At 38.1% G+C, this 21,954-nt stretch overlaps 1 protein-coding gene across 1 annotated transcript in view; it reads right to left on the reverse strand.

Annotated features, from left to right (window-relative positions):
- The window catches only part of LOC145779630 (uncharacterized), a 134,162-nt gene extending 118,887 nt beyond the window's left edge, over positions 1-15,275 (reverse strand). The window contains exons 1-10 of the mRNA XM_082591268.1: positions 15,092-15,275; positions 14,802-14,978; positions 14,484-14,548; positions 13,210-13,511; positions 12,708-13,064; positions 10,664-10,743; positions 9,833-9,977; positions 5,217-5,379; positions 2,645-2,807; positions 1,386-1,526 (exon numbers count right to left, since the gene is read on the reverse strand). Coding sequence (XP_082447394.1) covers positions 1,386-1,526; positions 2,645-2,807; positions 5,217-5,379; positions 9,833-9,977; positions 10,664-10,743; positions 12,708-13,064; positions 13,210-13,511; positions 14,484-14,548; positions 14,802-14,978; positions 15,092-15,275 — 1,777 coding nt within the window. The remainder of the gene's footprint in view (positions 1-1,385; positions 1,527-2,644; positions 2,808-5,216; positions 5,380-9,832; positions 9,978-10,663; positions 10,744-12,707; positions 13,065-13,209; positions 13,512-14,483; positions 14,549-14,801; positions 14,979-15,091) is intronic.
- Between the last annotated feature and the right edge of the window lie 6,679 nt (positions 15,276-21,954).

Consider the following 21,954-nt stretch of genomic DNA (forward strand, 5'->3'; position numbering starts at 1 on the left):
TTTGAGGAACAATGGTTCAATACAGACCCACAGCTGGATTTTTTCGCAGCTATTTCTTAGTCAAAGACGGGCAATTTTCCCGGTGGCAATTTTCTCGACGGCAATATTCCCACACGGGCAAGTTTCCGGCGGGCAATATTCCTGTCACGCTTTTTTCCCCTAAAATTCATATTATATGAGCTTCGAGAGCTACCATACACAAAACTAGGTTGCAGCATAATGTATCCCACAATGTTCTTACTAACTGTTCCCAAACTTTCTTCGCAACAATAACTGGCTAATTTTATTTTGCCTAAGTGTCATAACGTACTATATGAGTTTCGAGGGTTACACAAAACTAAGTTGCAACTAATATGTATTCCACACTGTTCTGACCAACTGTGCCCAAATTTTTTTTCTAACAATTTCGGCCAATATATTTTGCCCAAAGTTAACTCTTAAACTCAAATCAATGCAAAGAGCACATGAACGAATCATGATGAGTTTAACATGGCGGGACAAAAATTGTTGAATGGATTCGAAATGAAACAAAATTACGGGATATTGTAAACTGAGGAAAGCCAAAAATGAGATGGAGAGACGAGATTGACAAAGAATATGGAACAAGTAACTGGTACCGTACATAAAACACACAATCGACTGGATCGGCAAGAAAAAGGGAAGGCCTTCGCTTTGCAATGGGCTACCACAGGTTAAAAATATTAATGGTGATGACAACGACAAAAACACCACTCAAACATTTTGCAACACGTAAATATGTTTTTGATGTCATAACAACTTAGAAATGTGAGAATGCTCATATTAGTCATAATGGTCATATATTAGAGAATTTTTCTTCCTTTTCAGATATTAGAGAACGATTTAGATATACAAGAGTGTAGAATTCCTTAAAAGCACATTAGAAAGTTGCAATGGCTTCCTCAGGACAAATAATTTACCATAACAGTTGTTAAGATTACAAAGTTCAAACAACACACACATTTAAGGACATAAAGTGTGGCCTGCCGCCTATGCGTAGCACATTAATAGTGGCAACTAGCATGGTGGCTTGCAAAGCAACAAGACTCCAGTTTTATTTGTTTGTAATGCGAAAGTCGGACTGGTTGATGTCTTACGTCAAACTGGAGAAACCATATCTATGATCAAAAGTGAGTAAAGAACTTACAACCACTTTCGCAGCCAGGTCACCAAGGGTGACAGTCTGAAGTTTCCAATTGTTGAAGTGTTGTTATCTGTAAGTTTCTTTGTACACTAGGGGCCGCAGAAAAAGAGCTGTCCTTAAAACGCTCAACTGATAGCTTCATTTTCATTTGGAGTATTCTTTTTTTTCATTTGTAATATCAAAATAGTTTATGGAATGAAACTTATGACAACAATAAGGAAACCTGGATTGAAGCAAACCATTCCACATGCGCCGTCACATCTGCATCTTTGTCTGCGTCCTCTGCAATCAGCATCTATGCGACAGGACTTTGGACAACGTCTTCCTGGCTCAACATTCGATAGATCTTTGAAACACCCAATTTCTGAAAATTTAACACATAAATCGAATTTGAATTGAAACTAAATTCTTCAGCTTTTCCTCGTGATCGACAAAACAGTAGAAATTGTAGTCACTTTCAACTGTGTAACCTACAGTGGACAGAAATAACAGGAATACCAAGAGAACAAAAAATATGGATTTGTTCTCAACACTTAGAAATATAAGTAATGTAGGAAAAAAAAACATTGGTTCAATCATGGCTATCTAGAGATAGAGCTGATTCGTCACATTCTGCAGAACTTTTCGGATTTTGCCAACTTTCGGTGACTGTACGAACAAATTTTATAAAAATTATGCTTTAACGTCTTCTGCACTGTCTTTCCCAGGTGACAAACATGGGTTTTAACATCATCAGAAGTTGAAAAACAAAGACAACTTGATTTGGAATATTTCAATCAGACTGTTAATCGCTTTTTAACAGTCTGATTAAGTGTTTTTCAATTTGCGATTTCTCATTTTCTACTGCTTAATCAAGGCAAAAAAAAGCTTTTATATCACTACGAGTAAGCATAAAGTGAAAAAACCTTAGAAGGTGTCAATCATACACCAGCAGTAGCGGTAATCAAATCTGCAAAATGGGACAATTCAGGCCGCAAATTCAAGTGGCCATGGCTCACTGCAAAAAATATTTTTTATTTTATTTACTCTAACAAAATAAACATATTAGATTAGTAGCAATGTTTTCATGCTGCGGAATTACTTTTCGTCTATTGAAGATTGATTGACATTTATCTCATCAGAACAGCTTAAATAATCATTTGTTCTGACTTTTACGGACCCTTTTCTTGAGCAGGTAGCTTGCAAAAAGGATTAAAAAGTAAAGGGTGAAAACAAAAAGTTATTTCGCTGCTGGCTTGGGCCTCCTCAACATTATAAAGTAAGAATGCGACAACAAAGACTGCAAGTAGCCAAATCAAATACGCATATTAACGCAAGTTGCAAAAGTTAATTCCGCAATTAACAGGTTAAGACTCTTTACATGTGTATTATATTTAACATTATTAAAAACTTAAAAGCTCATTCTTCAATAAAAGTCTTTGTTTTTAACCATATAATTTTATGATGAAAACTATCAATTTATTTATAGGTTAACAAACTCACCGCCATGCGTCTTGTTCGACATCCAATCAATCAAAGAAGTCACTTTAGTATAAAATCCTGGGTAGTATTTTATAGAGCCCTCATCATGGTACGATAAGGCACAATCCACACCCCAACTGATGATTCCCAATTGCACCCAGCAATTCCTCTCTTCTGTCACCACCTGAAGATCCGTTGAAAGATATTTTGTTTTGGAAAATTAAAGATATTTTATAGCAATACATCTTGAGTAGTTGGATCTTACAACTACACAAAAGCTGATTCAAATATAGAAACCTACTGCTTGCAACTCAAGAGAAGATGAAGATAGCCTCTATGTGGCCTTCCCTACAAGTAACTTCGACCAGAGAGCTAACAAGCACCAGAAGTGAAACTAATGTCTTCACCACGTCACACGACAACCTTGCCTACTCTAGTGCCAAGCAAGCCCTATGGCTTGCTCTAACGGTGATCTCGGCCAATATCGAAGGGTTTTCTTCAGAAAAATCAGCCATCCTTGTTGAACTCTGCAAGCAACATCAATGCGATGTCTTTTTCCTACAGAAAACCCACCGAAGTGCTACACACCATAGGCCACGAATACCTCGTCAACAAAATCCCTCATGGGAAACTTGGCAGTGCTATCTATGTAAGATCTGGATCAAGCATTAACTCAGTTTCGTCCGATGATAGCAATAGCACTGAATGCCTGACTCTCCACCTCGATGGAATAGACGTAACATCCTGTCTATCAGCCCCCAAAATGAACCCTATATACTAAACGATCTGATGGTGCAAAATTGCAGCTCGTCTGGCTTGTTTATTGGTGATTTCAACAATCACAGCTCGAGCTGGGGCTATATTGCCTCTGGGTCAATATTCACCTGTTTGCTTTAAAGGAGTAAATTTTTATTTTCATTTTTCATTTTCTTCTTTCACCTTTTCTTTAATAACAGAGCTGCGTTTAGTACGTCTGAACTCGAAGTTTGTTGCGTTAGGTTCAGCGGCGCATCACATCTGTTTGTGATCCAATTTTTTTAAATCCTCATTTTTCAAACGTTTTCAAACTGAGCTGCCCATTTGGGCGAAGACTAAAGCCCGAGGACAAATTTAACTGGTACCCAGCTTGGCAGTCTGGTTGGCGCCCAATATATTTCCCTTTTATCAGCAGGTGTGATCCAGTTGTCACTGCTGGCTGGGTGCACACACCATAATCTAAGGAGAATCAAAATACCAACACAATTAGATTTCAAGTTTTCGTGAAGGCTTCATTAGGAATAGTTAAACAAGTAAAATATATACTACTAATATAAACTACTAAATATAAACTACTAATACAAAACTACTTAACATAAACTACTAATTTAAACTACTAAATATAAACTACTAATTTAAACTACTAAATATAAACTACTAATTTAAACTACTAAATATAAACTCCTAATATAACTCCTAAACTCCTAATATCTTCAAGTCATAATTTCCCTGGGTCAAATTGGATTTCCGCAAGATGATGATGCTATTTTTGCTAGTTTGTTTTATTTGTTTTTGTCATTGTTTTCATGTCGTCAAGTTATAGACTATCTATTTTGTAAGTCGTGCAAGGCCTGGTGCGTTGCGCTTGAAATGGCTTTGCCCGTGGTAGGATATCTTTGTGGGGTTTTCTTTGCCTGCCTTGCTCCTCTTTGCTATGAGCTAAACGCATCAAGACGTGTTCCCCTTACGACCATCAGCACTCTTGATAACGCACCATGGCCGATCTTCATAGCAACTGTCCATACAAATCTTAAAAATATCAGCTAAAGCTATATGGGTTAACAAAACTACAGCCTAAATATATGTTGTTTATTTTCTTGTTTGTAACATTTTCTTTTTTTTATTTTCCCTTTATATCTTAAATTTTTCTGAAGGTGTTGCGACCGTGCCAAATTTTTTTCAACTCAATAACTTACTTCGGTCTCAAGCACGTTTCAACGTTCGCGTTTTGTCACTTCTACCTTTTTCTCAACCTTTGCTATGATGACGTGTATTGCTTGTGATATGATGGTCAGAAATAAAACAACCAAAAACAACAAAACAACAATCAGATGTATTGGATTATTTAAACCAGGTGAAAACTTTTGAAGAGCGCAACCTTAACGTCACATACTAAAACAAAAAGCTGAAACTACATAAACTCGTAATATACAATACGCAGTACGGATTAAATACGCATACCATCTAAATTTAAATGTTTCCAGCCCCAGTTCATAAAGCATCTAAGTTTCGTTCCTATTACTTTTACAATTAAGAACACAAACGATTTTTATAGCAAGCAAATTATATAATTCAGACATACAAATAAAATACACATTTTTGCAAATTTTCTCTTTGGAAAAGAATAAAAAATTCCACGATACATTGGAATACGTGTTGCAAAGCTTGTGGAATATGGTAGCAATCTCAATCTGCATTTTTGTTTGCTCAACCTGTGGACATTTAGTGACTTATGCAAAAGTACAATCTTCGATTGAAGAGACAAATATTCACTCAGGGCAAAGATTGGAAACAGTTTAAAAAGTATTTTAATTTTAAAAAGTAAATTGAGAATAACCTGTCGCACTAAGGGACCTCCACTGTCTCCCTGACATGCGTCCACCACATTGTTCTTGTTGGGCCCAATCCCACAAATCATATTGGCAGTGAATTCGGGAATGTCCTCAGGAAACCCTTCATTCTTAACCAATCTATCCAATTTATTTCGATCCGATCTGCATCTGAAGTTGTGTGAACAACAATGATGGCTATTTAACAATGGACAATGATTATTTAATTACCGAATGATTGGTCAAAATTGATTAAATAAAATACCTGATTGATTAACACAAAAAGAAAAATTTCATAATAATAAGAAGACTTTGTTTTCTGTAGCTCTTCATTTATATCAGATATGTGTTGCAAAAAACAAAGATTCAAATAACAAACTTGTTACCATAAATCAATTACTTTGATGAATGACTGTGCATGGTGAAGGTTTTGTTCAACAACTGAATACTGAAAATAAATCGATTAAATCAGTGTTTTCCAACATTTTGTTTTGACAGCGACCCAATGAACAAATAACAGAGTATCAAACGTCCCCTTCGACAAAAAAAGTAAAACCAAAGTTATTTTTCATTTATCACAACTTAAAGTCCAACTCTAAGGAGACAGATGAGGTTGGTGCAATGCCATCAGCCTCTTGATATCGGGTTCCAGTTTGGATAGAAACAATCTTAAGTCTCCCCGTCTAACTATGTCAAGACGGTTTCTTTTGTTATCCAGAAGCGTTGTCACAGCACTGAAAGCACGCTCCACCAAGTATGAGCTGAGAAAGACTGATAAAAACTTTGACCCGACTCCACACGTGAGGGTATTACTCCTTGATTTGGTTCTGTAGCCAGAACGATTGATACGAGATGTTGAACTTCAATTCAATATTAATTCAATTCAATATCCAATATTCAATATATAATAACCAATATTCAATATCCAATTCTAATGAGACAGATGAGGTTGGTGTAATGTTATCACCCTCTTGATATCGAGTTTCAGTTTGGATAGGAACAATCTTAAGTCTCCCCGTCTAACTATGTCAAGACGGTTTCTTTTGTTATCCAGAAGCGTTGTCACGGCACTGAAAGCACGCTCCACCAAGTATGAGCTGAGAAAGACTGATAAAAACTTTGACCCGACTCCACACGTGAGGGTATTACTCCTTGATTTGGTTCTGTAGCCAGAACGATTGATACGAGATGTTGAACTTCAATTCAATATTAATTCAATTCAATATCCAATATTCAATATATAATAACCAATATTCAATATCCAATTCTAATGAGACAGATGAGGTTGGTGTAATGTTATCACCCTCTTGATATCGGGTTTCAGTTTGGATAGGAACAATCTTAAGTCTCCCCGTCTAACTATGTCAAGACGGTTTCTTTTGTTATCCAGAAGCGTTGTCACGGCACTGAAAGCACGGTCCACCAAGTATAGGCTGAGAAAGACAATGGTAAAAACTTTGACCCGATTCTACACATGAGGGTATTTCTCTTTGATTTGGTTCTGCAGCCAGAACAATTTTCAGCCAGATTAGAGGCAACGCATTTCAGGACTGCTCTCCGTTCAGCGGCACCTAGTGAATAGAATAATTCCCCGGCAACAACACTTCAACAATCGGAAAATCGGTAGGAATAGAAACACTAAATACAACGTGACGTATTATCGCAGCTCAAAGGACCGAGGGGAAAAGAAGAGGAAAGTAATGATATTACTGTATATTATATATATATATATATTATATATATCGTCGCATATCGCATTATGACCATTTGAGTACTGTAACATTTTTCGGAGCTGGTATACAAGTCCCCCCCCACCTTGGTAACTCATGACAAAGACAGGACTCGACCAAACATATTGGGTGAAAGTACTTTACCTTTGCTTTACTGTTCACACACTTCAATCCACATGTTTTGGTCAATTCCTCTTTGTCATGAGTTACCAAGGGGGGAGGACTTGCATACCAGCTCCCATTTTTCTGTTGTCATGTGTACTAAAACAAAACAGAAATTTCCTCATGATGTCTTCACATTTTTCTGTTTAAATAAGTGTCAAGACTGTCACGAGAAACCTTCAGTTATAATGGATTATAACAAGCATAAGGGTGGAGTTGACACTCTTGATGAAACCTGTAAGGAATTTAAATGCTTGAGGAAAACAAATCATTGACCAATGGTTATCAATTACAATTTGATAAATGTTGTCAGTGACAATGCATTTGTCATAATGAGACACAGTGGGAAAAGTAACAAAATCAAAATTTTTCAAAAAACACCTTTCAGCTTGCTCAATCGTATGTCAACAAAACGAAATTGGCAGCAGATACTAAACTTCTTGTCGAAAAGTTGGGATGCATTGATGCTGCTTCTTCACTTTGAATGATACAACTCAACGTACCAAACGTGGAAGATGCTTTAGATGTGGAAAGCATACTCGATCTGCATGTGTCACTTGTAGGCCATGGGTTTACGCAAAAGACAGAAAACTTCAGATCAACCGGATTCAACCAATATCGCTTGAGATAGCTCAGTCGAATGTTATTCAATAGATTGAGTTTCGCCTTTAGCAGCATGCTCGTTGCTTACCAATGTAGATATCAACGACCTGTTTTAGCCTGATGCTGCAAGTTCTCTTTCGGAACACAGTTGTCATATCATAGCACATGACTAGAGAACTGTGTTCCTAAAACTAGTGCAATTCGCTATTACCATTGCATGTAATGTTGAACAATTGTTTCTTATTATGCTAAATGTCTCTGTGTTTTTTTATCTGTCTTTATGCTTTGTCTAAAAGCTAGTAAGTGAAAAACTAAGTCCTGAGTAGGAAGCAGATCTCCCAATTGGGATTTATTGCTGTTTTTATAACGTTTTATCAACTTCACTTTAAGAGCAGCGCATTTGTATCGCAAACTACAAGGAAATGCCATGTTGACAATTTGTCATCATCCGTGCCAATTGAGTTACCTAAAATCTCTGCGCTAATAAGGGTTAATTAACTTCAACTGCTTATTATTTTCTTTTAGTTTGAAAGAGAAAGCAGAAAATATGAGCACTGATGTGGGTTGAATCTGGGTAGCTCAATTGTAAACTGATCCGAACATAGGTGGTAGGTGGGTTGCCCATTATAATGTTTGTACATTTTTGTTTTTATAAAAACAAAAATATTTTTATTAATATTTCATTTTAACAATTTAAAAAACTTTTATTATTTTTTAAAATATTATATTAATCTAGTGCAAGGAATAATGTGAGATCACGTGTGGGTTCATTCTAGGCAGCCCGTTTGCAAAACAACCTTTTGCAAAATTTTGGTTGAGTTGAATTTCCCTCGTTAGTTCAGAAGATTAGTCATTTAATGAGCCATTTTTTTAAATGGCAGCACAGGTAACTTAATACATGGAAGCTAATCAGAAAAGTTTTTATTATTAAGAAACTTCTCAAAGATTGTTAAATCATGTTTATGAATTTGTGAATATTGCCTCCTCTGGGGCAGTATTCACCTGTTTGCTTTAAAGGAGCAAATTTTTATTTTTATTTTTCATTTTCTTCTTTCACTTTTTCTTTAATGACAGAGAAAAGCTGCTTTTATTACGATGAGCTGCCCTGCGCTTTCGAAAGCAACGTTAGCTTAGTGGTTACGCGCCCAGCTCAAGATCACGCTGCGCTGGTTCGACTTTTTGGGTGTGCGCTTGAGCAACGCATTTCAGGATTGATTGCATCAGCTTAGCGATTGCTAAGCTAATGCAATCATTGCTGAGCTGTTTCTATGTAATTTCAGGCCACGAATTGAGCAACGCATTTCAGGACTGCTCTCCATTCAGCGGCACCTAGTGAATGGAACAATTCCCCGGCAACAACACTTCAACAATCGGAAAACTTCACTCTTCCAATCTCCCGAACCGGCCTTGCGTCAAGAGCCTTTACAAGTATGCGAAACTACCAGGAATAACCTATCAAGGCTTTGTCAGTTCGAGGATAAAGATTCAAAAACCAACCAATGCAAAAACAAAAATTTTACAACTAAGTTTATTTGAGTAATTGCTCTCAAACTAATGCACACCTTATCGTTTGATTAATCAATGCTTAAAATTGTCAAAATTGTAATATTTGAGCAGTAACAATATCAATTATATTCATAAAAAAAGCAATTAATTTTATTTCGCAGCCCTGTTAACTTTTGGACTGCGGTCACTCACTCACTCCTGGACGGTTACACCGGTGCTTTCTGAAGATGATTGCTGTATGTCTCTACATCAACATCAGATATGCACTGTCACTGGTATCAAGTGTCACTATATGCAGTGTCACTGGTCACATGTCACTGGTATCAAGTTGAGGCAAGCTTGAGAATTAAAATTGGAACATTAACATTCCTCTTCTTGTAACTAGTGCCTCGATTTATTCTCAGCGTCCCCGCAATCGCCCACTTTATAGCCAGCGCCCCATTCATGGTCGCAAACGCCCCCAGGGGGGCCCTGGTGCCCACGTTGGGAACCACTGGATTAAATTTACTACATCCAAAACAAAATTATAAAAACAACATTTGTCACCAGAGCTTTGCATTCATCAGCAAGTTAAACAATTGAAATGCTGGAAATCATAACAAAAGTTTTGAAAGAAAGTTTACCTGTTTCCATTCCACAGACGTATCAAGCCTTGCTTAAGCTTGTTGGATATTGTTCTGTCAGCTGGTGACTCCAAACCAAATCCAGTGATTGCAGCCAGAAAATTTGTTTCATTTACAGTTGAGTTGTCTTGAAGCAACCATGCTCCTAAAGTCAATCGATGGAAATTTATTGATCAAAGATACTATCACGCAACAAAAGGTTCCCTTTTAGAACTTAGGCAATTTCGATTTCGACATTGTTTGATTTGTCGGGTTCACGCATACGTATGAATACACATTAAACCAATACACATAACAGCGTTTTTACAGCAAGTCATCATGGACCTTGTTTAAATAATCTTGATTGTATGTGAAAAATAAAACTTAACACAGCTCTTGACTAAACAAGATAATTTTTTTTCTTCTCCATCACTTTCCCAGTGACTTGCTGTGATAATTCACAGCAAGCCACTGGGAAAGCAAGGTAACATTTTTTTAATGTAATTTAATCTTTTATTTCTATGCAAACATCGGACAGCGTTATAGTGAAATAAAGGCGTTTTTTTAAATCAAATTTTGCAAATAATTTAAGCATAAACTGCTAGACCAATGAAAAGGCTTGAGACTTTGATCATGTACAATTGCAGCTCTGTGACTAAAACTTACTGCAATGCTTTTTATTTATAAAAGTTAAGTGTAGTCCGAACTATCTTTGCTAGCAGCTGACATCTTGCTGTTGCATTGCTCATTGTTCATCCCTCCAGCAGTTTGAGCACTTTGGCAAGGTGGGTGAAGGTAACTAAATGTGGCTCCTTGCGTACCACACATGGAACAATTGCCACGCTGAATTACTTATATAGTAATGAGGTGGCCAGTCTGTAGTAGATGTAGTGCACTGAGGAGACCTTGAGGACGAAGCAGTGGCGTCCGGTCTGCAGTTATAGAATTAATCTTATGTGCAGTAATAGAACGCAATAGTCCGGGAGTCCGTGAAATCATCAGGTACAAAAGGTTTGAGTGCTTTATTAAGCTTTCCTTACTAAGGGACGATTATGAACTCACATCTGGAGTCTCACTGCTGGGGCGTTTGGGGCTACGGTCCGATAAAAAACTAATTTGGAGATCAAAAAAACATCATTAGGTACAAGAACAAAACTTTTCCCAGATTTTATTCCTTCACTTGCAGACTTTGAAACAAATCAATTTGGGTGCCCCAGATGGGTTATTCCCGAATAAGGAGCACCCAAAGTTAGCCCAAATACATAAAAATAGCATTATAAGGTACAAAGATGGAACCTGTGCCATCAGTTAGGGCATGTTCTACTGCGTTTGAAACAACGTTTTTTATGGCCCCAAATTGGGACTTAACCTCATTGTGAGGGTTGAACCCTCCAAAGTCACAAACGTAACATCATATGGTACAAAAACAAAATCTTCTCCAGGTTTTATGCCTTCACTTGTATGCCTTGAAACCAGTCGATTTGGGCGCCCTAAGTGGGGCATTTCCGAATAAGGGGCACTTAAACTTAGCCCAAAATACGTATAAATTACATCATAAGGTACAAAGATATAACTTGTATCATCAGTTAGGACATGTTCCACTGAGTGCGAAACAACTTGTCTTATGGCCCCAAGTAGGGGTTTGGGCAAAAAAAACTCTAAAATCACAAAATTAATATCATAAAGTAGCCAAACAGATAAAAGTGTTCGTGATAGTACTTCACTTACAGATTTTACAACATCAAAATTTGGTACCCTCAAAAGGGGCATTCCCGGATGTGGGCACTCAAATTAATGGAAAATTACATAAAAATAGCATCATAAATTAGGCTACAAAGATAGAACGTGTTTTCAGTTTGGGCATGTTCCACTTAGTTCGAAACAACCTTTGTTGTGACCCCTAGGCGTGTCTTCCCTCATTTTCAGGCTAATATGCCACCAAATTCATTTAAGTAGTAGCATCATCATCCAAGTGTTTAAATTGGTGAAACCAAGTGTACGTGTAGGCTACAGGCTACAATTCTAGCTGGAGATTTCTCCGAGCACAAAGGCTGAAGCTAAATTACGTCTCAATGACATCTCTGCCACAACTGCTTGATAATTTTTACGCTGACCGCAAATATTTTAGAATATCAACGGAGCATGTATTATAGACCAGGAGCCAGGTCGATTTATTTGACTGTCTGGGTCAGTAAGGTTTGACAAATGTTTCTAGACTGAAATTTTGCGTAGATTTCGAAAATAAACTTCTTACTTGCACTGGTCTGACCTTTTTTGTTATATTAAGCATTTTCCGAGATGATAACCTACCTGTTATGTGACTGAATGTTTATCAAGATGGTATACATCACAGGAAACAGTAAGAGGCAATAAAAGGTGATTTTAATGAAAAGTAAATTTTAAATTAAAGATATAGGAACAACATGACTTGATATTGTGATCAAAATGAACACTTTTTGTTTGATTATACGCAATATGGTAACATGCAAAAAGTTTCAATCACCAGACAAAATACTTTGTCATTTCTATATTCCGGTATCTAGTACTGTGCATTTAGTAACTATGAATGGTAAATAGAAAGTTTATATTTTATATTTTAAATAAAACATACGAACATAGACATGTCAATGTTAGCAAAGTTCCAAGAGCTGAAGCAAATCTACCACAGACCCTTGTAGGCACCGTAGCCTCTTATACGACAGTTACTTGCAAAAGACAGCTTTAAACGAAAACCGATTTAAGTTTACTAGCGGTACATTTCAAAAGTTCGAAGGAATAACACAGTATATTCATACAGAAGGTATTTCGTTGGTGCGGTAGGCTACTTTAAAATTGCAACTTATGCCAAATCTGAACAGAAGCTATATCAGGGACATCAATTTGAATTCGGACCTACATCTTAAATGAATAACTAATTTTTTTATCTAAGTCATCAGTTTCCTCTGCTTCTCTTTCACTATCACTTTCTTCATCAGGAACTTCTTCAATTTGATCGCTGACACAATCAGGAACCATAGGACCTGTGAACCAATTTAGCATGTACATTCCCTTTTTCTTACTCCATCCGTTACCATGTTCTAGCTGATGAATGTCGCTTTCATCTGCTGACTTCCACATGTTGGCAATGAAGTTTACACGAAGGACATGTTGCTTGATGGTTGCTTTACATGGAGGAATCATAGATGGCTCCATTCCTTTGATATTTTGCAAAGGAGAGTTAGGGTCTTCGGATTGATACTTCACATTGAAGAGGCTTAAGCGAGCAATGTTAACGTCTTTAACCTTATTTTGTCCATACAAAACTCACACAAACTCTTCCAGCACAAGGTAGGTGTCTTCAGCCATTGTTGAAGAGCCAAGTTCCCAAAGTGTCTGCGAGCAATGTTACGTGAACGTACCTGCGACTGTTGTTGTTTGAATTTCCTTCGTCCATGTATATTGTGACGGAATTGTTACAACTGGCATGATGCAACAGAATCACCAGCACATCAGTGTCATTTGCTCTTGCAGTGATGATGTGGTTGGGGTTGAGGATGTGAATATGCCTCGCATCCTGCATCATCCTTGTATCAGCTTCGATGTGGAAACTCACAAGTGGCTTGTACTCTTTCCTTGTTATGTGTCCATCCTCAACAGAATACGCGAAGCCCTTGTCATCAACAGCATAGAATGGTTTCTTATTAGCGAGTACATCACAGTACTGATTACCACACCATCACTGTTGAGCAAGCAAGAAAAGAAGGGATTTTTAAACGAAGATGACGACAAGGCCGCAGAGAAGTTCCCTGACCTAGTCTGCTCACCACCGGTGATGTTGAAACCAGCCATTGAACCACAATTATTGAAGCCTCTGACACGCATGTCTTGCTCTAGCCCATTAATACTTGTTCCTGTGTATGTGTCACTGACAAAATTAACCCATGTAGCAGATGTTCTACACACATTTGCTAACATAAATAATAATAATAATCGTGTTTTTATTTGCACCCATATTGCGATAACATACAGTACAGTGCGATCACAGACGCAATAGAACAGACGACAGGAAGCAGCGAAGTGACATATAGTCTTCGAGTCAGCTGCTCCCCTTAGTTTGGTTTGCCATTAAGTGTCTTTGCCGAGACACAGCCGCGTGCTCTGGAGCGGTGTCGAACCCACGTCCTTTCGAACGTCGCGCAGACGTTCTCACCACTCGGCTACGCAGCCGACAACTACATGTTGCTACTCCTTCGAACTTTATAGGTAGGTTGCTTAAACATCTGATAACAAACATGGCATCAATAATTAAGACATCCACAGATTTAGGTGCTGTACTTTCAATTTCAACCTTTCCTTCCAATTTGTGCAGAAGTGTAGACTTTGCAGTAGAACCCATTGAACCATCGACATTTCCAAGGCACAAAGGGCAGGAGTTAAGGGATACTTGAAGACAATTGGTAACTCAATATGAGTTGCCACAGCAAGAAAAAGTAGTCGCTCAAACAGGTCTCTTGTCCCTTTCACTTCTATTATTTTCTTTCTTTTCTTGTTCACCACCTTTGCTTTTACAGCATTATAAGAGTTTTTTACTACTTTCTGTGGATTGGTGACTCAAACCTAGAAGTGGATACCAAGCAATCTGTCTTGAACTCAGAGTACATCTCGCCAATCCTCCGCACTTGCAGAAGCTCACTTGTGGCTTCCTTAGGTGCAGATTTCCACTTCCAATGGTATAAAAAACATCATTCTCAACAGGATCTACAAATGGATTCATAGTTGTGTCCACAACACTGAGGATTTTTTTCAAATATGGTGTATCTCTCTTGATGGTTTCAGCTCTTGAGCAGTTTCTTCAAGTTGAGCTAATCCTGCTTTCATCATCAAGCTTCCAACAATAGCATTTCTTGTTGCTCTAAGAATATTCCACCTCTTACGTGCACCAAAGTTCTGTGTCATCGATGATATCCTTGTTTGTCTTGATGCAGCATCTGCATTTACGGTCTGTTCCAACGTGAGATCAACATCACATCGACTGAATGTTTTGATGATCGTCTGATGCTGAAAGACCCATTTTGCAACTGATCTTTCAAACCAGGGTGAATGCTTTCAATGTTCAGCAGCTTCATTACGGCAGGGTCATCCATCTGGCATAGTTGTGGTGACGAGTTGCAAAGAACAGGGGAATCATCTTGTTCAGAGAACAAGTGAACAAATGTAAGTTACTGATCCTCACAGCTCTTGTGAACATTTGGTAGTGCTGCACCAACTTACAATACTGCATTCAAAACTGAGCTGTAGCACCATGTTTGCCATTCAGTGTGTCATCTGGGAATTTCTCATAGGCTGAGAGAAAGTTTATATAATCTTCATGACTCTCAGTATCGTTCATCAGGCCAGGTGAAGGGTTGTTGAGAAGTAGCTGAAGAAGTTTCATCACTGGAACAATGGATATGTCAGCTTGAAGGAGGAACATTTCCAGCTGCATTATTCTGAAAGCGACTGCAAGGAGGGGATGAAGTCCCTTTGCTCGATTGTAAAATGTTTCATACAAAAGACCATTTAGTGAGCCTAATGCAAGTACGGTAGCCTACTCGGCTTTCCATTAGAATGTGGTCACCACCCGAACAAGAAAGGATGTATCCTAAGCACTTGAAATATGCTAACTTGATGAGGAAGGCTCCGTAACATACAAATAGTCTGTCAAACATTGGTGATATATAGGACTGAACCTGTAACGCAGGCTTTGTAATTGCTAAGTCATAGGTCACAGGTATGTATGAATCATGGCATGAATCAGCAACTCGAAAAGCAATATTCATTATGTGCTGTACAACATCAAGCCTTGATGGTGGATATACAACATTGGAGTATTGTCAACAAATCTACAAGATATCATCAACGCATTGCCTCTTCTTGCAAACAGCTTAGAGCAAGATAGCTCCACAGTCTCGTGAATGTGAAACTTAATCCTTTGAAGGTTGGGGGGGCTGTCAATTCAACTTTTTTGTATAAACAGTTGTATCTCTAAAACCACTGAGGCTGCGACTACGAGATTTCTTGACTTTTCCTAACTTTTATTCACCTCTATTGAGCTGAAATTTTTGTTTATTTGAGCGAATAAATGTTATACATTGAGAGATATAAGACATTTATCAGCACATCCTCTGAAATATTTCATATTATATTGTTCAAAATTTCCCCACCAGCTGGATGAAAGTAATTAATTTGGCCTGTTAATCCTAACTGTTTCACAGCGTGAAGGGAATTGGCTGTATGCGTGGACCTTTTATTCTCACCATGGCTTATAAGCGACGTCGATACAGTAAAAGCTTGAACTTTGATACAGAGAGTTAGCGTCGCTTGCGGTTGAAATTGCGTAAAATTAAACATAAGACTTGGTGCCAATGCATCCAGCGCGACAATTGTTTTTCGCAGACAATGTTGTCCTTTCAATCAAATAAAGCATACAACGTTATTGCAATGACTCAGCGTCATTTGGAGTAGATTTGATGTAAAATGTGAGATAAGTATTGAAAGTGATCGACTTGTCTCTTTTGATTGCATTCTCCTTTCTCGTGACATATTCAAAATTGTGTACTGTTTTTAGATTGCTCTGTTTGGGCCGCAACGCTTTGATAAATAATTTGAAATTTAGCTACTGTAGAAGCTGCGCTGTAACATATTATGATTTTGGTTTCAAATGTTTCCTTCTGTACGACACACTATCAAAAGCAGAAAAGGCGTCGATGTTCCCAAAGCTTCTCAAATATACTTGTAAACATTTATTTCCAAGTCGTCATGTGAAGATTTGAAACGCAAGACGCTTCTCATTTGTGTAGGATAAACCAGAACATCACGCTTTTGTGAAAAGGAGGATCGTTCCACCACGTTTCTACGTGATGCGGCTTAGTTGAATCAATATATTCGAGGCTTCTTGTACCAGGTTCACTGTCACTGATAAACTAAAACGCAATGCAGTACCTCGCAAAGCAATTGTAACATTGCCATGTGCTATAACTCGTCATAAATTGTGAAAACTTGTGTATTTACTTGTGAAGTTGTCTCATGTGAAATATAAGTTTACATAGCAATGTCACAATGAAATCTTATCTCCGTTTACCAAACTAAACAGAAACACCCAATATTGATACCAGGTATAGGCCTACTAATTATTATGCCGCTTTCGTCGAATCTACGTCGCTAAACGACGAAATTGTGCAAACGCCTGTTGGATTTCCCATCTACGTGTAGTTTATCACAAACGTGAAAGCATTGCTCAAGAAGCTAATCTAAATCACCATAGATAACCATAATATTCATATAGTTTCATCATCAGTAAATATGCAAAGTGCACTTCACAATTTTTGACAACGGTCTGACAATTTATTATATCGCAAAGTTTTGGTTTATTCTTGACTTCTATAATTATGTGTAACAGGTTTTTTCTAACTAGTTTGTATGTGACTAACAATTTGTTTCATTATACATTTTCTTTTAGTATTTCAACGCCATTATAAAAACATATTACTTGTTTTCACTTTTAAATAAAACATGGCAAGGCAAGGATTCAGTGCTGAAGAAATACTGCAACATGTTTTACTGGATTCTGACGACGAAAGCCAGGCGGATGATTTGGAGAATCTATGACACTCCGATTCAGATGAAGAAGCAGATTCTTCTCCGTCAACTTCTGCAACAGCGATTCCGATCGAGATTGACGACCAGTTGCCTTCCATGGGCGATGTTCAACCGGAGTTTGCACCACCACGACGGATTATAACATCGAAAAAACTGGTGAATAGCATAGATTCATCTCTCAACATGAAGAACTACGATGATGTTGAGTTTCCCGACACACTGAAGTCTTATACAACTTTTGTAGAAAAGCCAAAGAACAGACAAGACGACGGCGACAGCATAGCTTGGTTTAATGCGAGGCCGGTGCACAATGGGAGAAGGGGCCGAGCTAACATTATATCTGGCCCGACTGGTGTTAGAGGAGAAGCCAAAGAAGCCAAGACTCCTCGGCAAGCATGGGAACTATTTTTTTCTTTAAACATTTTGAACGTTATTGTTCAAGAAACAAATAGAAAAATTGCCACACTCATTTCTCAATTGCCAGAGAGAATTTTAGATGACAGCAGGTACTGCTATTTTGGCCCAACCAACAACGAGGAGATGAGGGCCTTTGTTGGATTGAGGTATCTTCGGGGCTTTTAGGACAGGCTGGTCATTCCACGGATGTATTGTTCATTCCATTGCAAGGGCATCCCGTGTTTAATGCAACAATGAGCAAGAACCGCTTTAAATTTTTATTTTTGCATGTTTCGTTCGACGACCAAAATACTAGACTGCAACGTTGGAAGAATGACCGGTTTGCCGCATTTCGAGTCGCTTTCGAAATGTTTAACGAAAACTGCGGCAAACATGTCATTCCAGGTGACTACTTGTCGTTGGACGAAACTCTATACCCCATGAGGACACAAATTGCCTTCAAGCAATATAATCCAAACAAGCCTGCGCAATATGGCCTTCTGTTCAAGTCGGTAAACGCCAGCAGATTCCCATACACATTTACGGCATCGGTGTATTCATGTATACCGAAGGAAGATCCATTTCATTTTTACGTTTGTGAAACAGAAGAAGTGGTGAAAGGAGTGGTGATGAGCCTTGAACAACACGGTGACCTTAAAGGGCGGAATATTTCGTATGACCGCTTGTACACCTCCATACCACTCGTGCAGTGGTTGCTTGACAGGGGTATAACGTCAGTGGGAACCCTCAACGCTATACGTAGAGGAATACCCCTGGAAGTGAAGCAAGTGAGTGGTAGGGAGGAATTTTCGTACGAAATTTATTGGCAGACGAGTGAGGCTGATCTCAGCCTACATTCTTATGTAGTAAAAACGAAGAGTTCTGGCATGCGGAATGTGTTGATGTTGACGACCATGCAACCTCTATTGGGGATTACCAAGTATGACGGCAAAAAGAAGCCAGGCTTGTATAAGCTTTACGACTTCACAAAGGTTGGCACCGATATCATCGACCAAAGGGTGGGTTCATTCACGTGCAAAGCGAAGTCCCACGGTGGACAATTACTGCGTTTGCTTATTTTTTGGATACTTGCCGCGTCAACGCATCTACAGTTTTAGCACTACATGAAGGAACTGATCCACGCAAGCGAAAATCCTTCGACTTCGGTTGGAAACTGGCCATGGAACTCGTGAAGCCATTCATAAAGTCGCGATCTCTCCAGGGCCTGAACTATCACACCATACATAAGATTGAAGCAGTAATAGGGAAACAACCTTAAACAACCCCTGTATCAACTCCAAGGGCCAGACGGGCCACCCTGCCCCAATTATCGTCGACACGACGTAGATGCGACGTATGCAAACACGCTACTTTTTGGGAGAAGGTGCCAAAGCCAGAAAAAATTAACTACCAAAAAATCCGTGGCCAATGTCAATGCTGTGAAAAGCGTTTATGCCCTGCACATTCCATACGAGTATGTCAAGCTTGCTTTTGCGCAGAATAAACTATTTGAATGATTGCGATTTTATAAACTTTGGCTTCAACCACAACCTAAATAAAACGCGGGACTTAATGAAAGATTTTCCTTTTTTCATTTCATTAGACAGATAGCTATTTTTACGTTGATTCAACATATCAAGACGTTGAATACTTGTAAACATGCGCGGTTTTGCAATTAGATTGCTTATCAAAATCATCTATCCTTTTTTGTATAAAAAGTGGGTCATAAAACTAATCGTAATACTCGATGTAAAATTCAGCATTTTTATATGCTGAAACAGTATTGTATTCATATTTTATAAATCCATTTTCTATTTAGAAAATATCATTATAATGCGGTTTGAGCATAGCAGAATTTTAGCACGGATACAACGACTGATTTTATGACTTTTATACAAACAAGGACAGAAGAGAAGTAATCTAATTGCAAACCCGCGCATGTTTACATCGTCTTGCAATGTTGAATCCACGTCGAAATGATTGTATTAGCGTTGTATTCAATTCCTCGTATTATCGAACTGTAAATGTGCAGCCACTTGTAACTTCAATGTGTCCCATTGCATATTCCTAAATATTTCTGAACTTGTGTGTACATAACCTGACAGAACACAGGTTGCTTTACCATTGAATCAAGTTGCAATACGTTGCTGCAAGAGCCTTGTGCCAATTGCTGCATTCCGGTATAACTGTAACCAAAGCAAAATACTTATCAATATTTTGCAGCCAAACTGACATTTTTATCGCATAAACGCCCATTAGGCTGCTTCTTTGTAAAGTATTTCTCCAGGTTCACAATGACTTGACGCATAATAAATATTACTTTGAATAAATGTAAATATTGTTTGGATTTTAGTGTGTGGCGTATGTAAATTGTATCGAGGACGAGAAGCTTATTGAGTCCACAAGAAAATTACCAGTTTTGCCCGAGGCATTACAGATTTTGCTTCTGAAGAAAAGCGTTGTGACGTTCTGTTAATTAATGAACCGTAACTGTTTTATTTTGAATTTCTTTCTGACTTCTGTTTACGTAGAGCATCATCGACTTTATCGGGTAATCTTACTCCTAGTACTTGCCTTTTATGTAGCCGAGTTCACATTGAACTTACATTGGGAGACGCTGTTGCAACTACAGTACAGTAATACATTGCATTTAAACCGCGTTTTTTGTCTCATGATCTTCCGTTCCTTTCATGGATTACATAATAGTATTTGATAAACGCCACCCTGCTTCTTCAGGTGGTCTACAAACATTTGTTAATAAAGCGTAGGAGTTGCTGTTCTAAGAACCGAGATCACAAGATCGTAATCCAAACTGGTGTGACGCGCGTTCAGAAATCTCATTACTGCATGTAATTGATGATGTATTTTTGTTTTAGTCAAGCAGCGAGCTTATGTTTGAGCGTGGGAAAAGTTATTATTTTGCATGAAAAATATAGATTCAAATTGAGATTATGCAAAAAAATTTAATCACAACATTGCAATGCATGTTCTTCATTACTCTACCAAAAAATACTGTGTAAACTCACGCTACAATTGCTTTAATCGCAAAATAATCCAAAAGTCATAAGTCACCTTAACATTTCAACGTATATGAGCACTTCTAAAATTCACATAGTTTTAATTTTCGGATATGCTCAGCGTGAATAATTTTACAAAGTGAATCCCAAATTTTGAAACCGCGCCTTAAAAAATAACAGAGAAAGCACTCCTAAAGCATAAGAAGAATCGACAGCCCCCCCCCTCTCCCCCAAAACTGAGCAAGACTCCAGGAGCCTAACCTTCTAAGTGTTAGACTGGTTGACTTTAGGTCTGACTCCAATGTATAGTGGAATATCACAATCTTGAATGTTTAGAGTTCTAACGCTTCAGACAGGCTGTGGCAGTTGATGGCATCCCACTTTGTTTAACAGCTGATGATTTTGTCACTTTTTCCTTCTTTATTGGTGGTTGATAATGAAAATCTGTGTCTTAAGAGTTGTATGCAGATGTGGTTACAGATACATCTTCATCCTCAACTGTGTGTGAACCATATTCTGTGTTGTCAGACAACTTACTGTCTTTCACTGTCCCAGTTGTTTCCCTACAAACATTTTGATAAGCTATACCGAGGGTGTGGTGAAGAGAGTTGCTTCCATCCAATGTTTCAGTCAATTCATCATAATTGTCGAAAGCCAGCCGGTTGGTAAATTTGCAATATTGAGTAGTCCATCAGGTGTAGCAGAATTCCTATTTGCGATATTTGAGGCCAATTCAGTTTCTACTTCTGCTGTTGTATAGCTTATGCGATGTCCTAGTCTGTTAAGTATATTGAGTAGTTTCTTACGGCCTTTTATGGATTTCACACCCAGGCCATGACACCAAATAAAAGATGTTTTTGAGGTTTAACTAGCCCCATGGTCGCAGCAAATACAATGTCATCCGAAATGGATTGTATCCGATGCTCCTGTTTCTCACAAGTTCTTACTAAATTCCATGTTAATAATATTCTCAAAAAGCTCAGTAGAATGCTGGGAGATATATTGTAATCTGATAATAGTCTGGGGGAAGGCGGAGCAAAACGGACATGCTAACTTTAAAATGCTCTATTTCAACAAATAAATCAGATATCACAAATCTACCGCCTTGGTTGA

This window comes from Aplidium turbinatum, chromosome 1, assembly GCF_918807975.1.
Source record: "Aplidium turbinatum chromosome 1, kaAplTurb1.1, whole genome shotgun sequence".
NCBI classification, from domain to species: domain Eukaryota; kingdom Metazoa; phylum Chordata; class Ascidiacea; order Aplousobranchia; family Polyclinidae; genus Aplidium; species Aplidium turbinatum.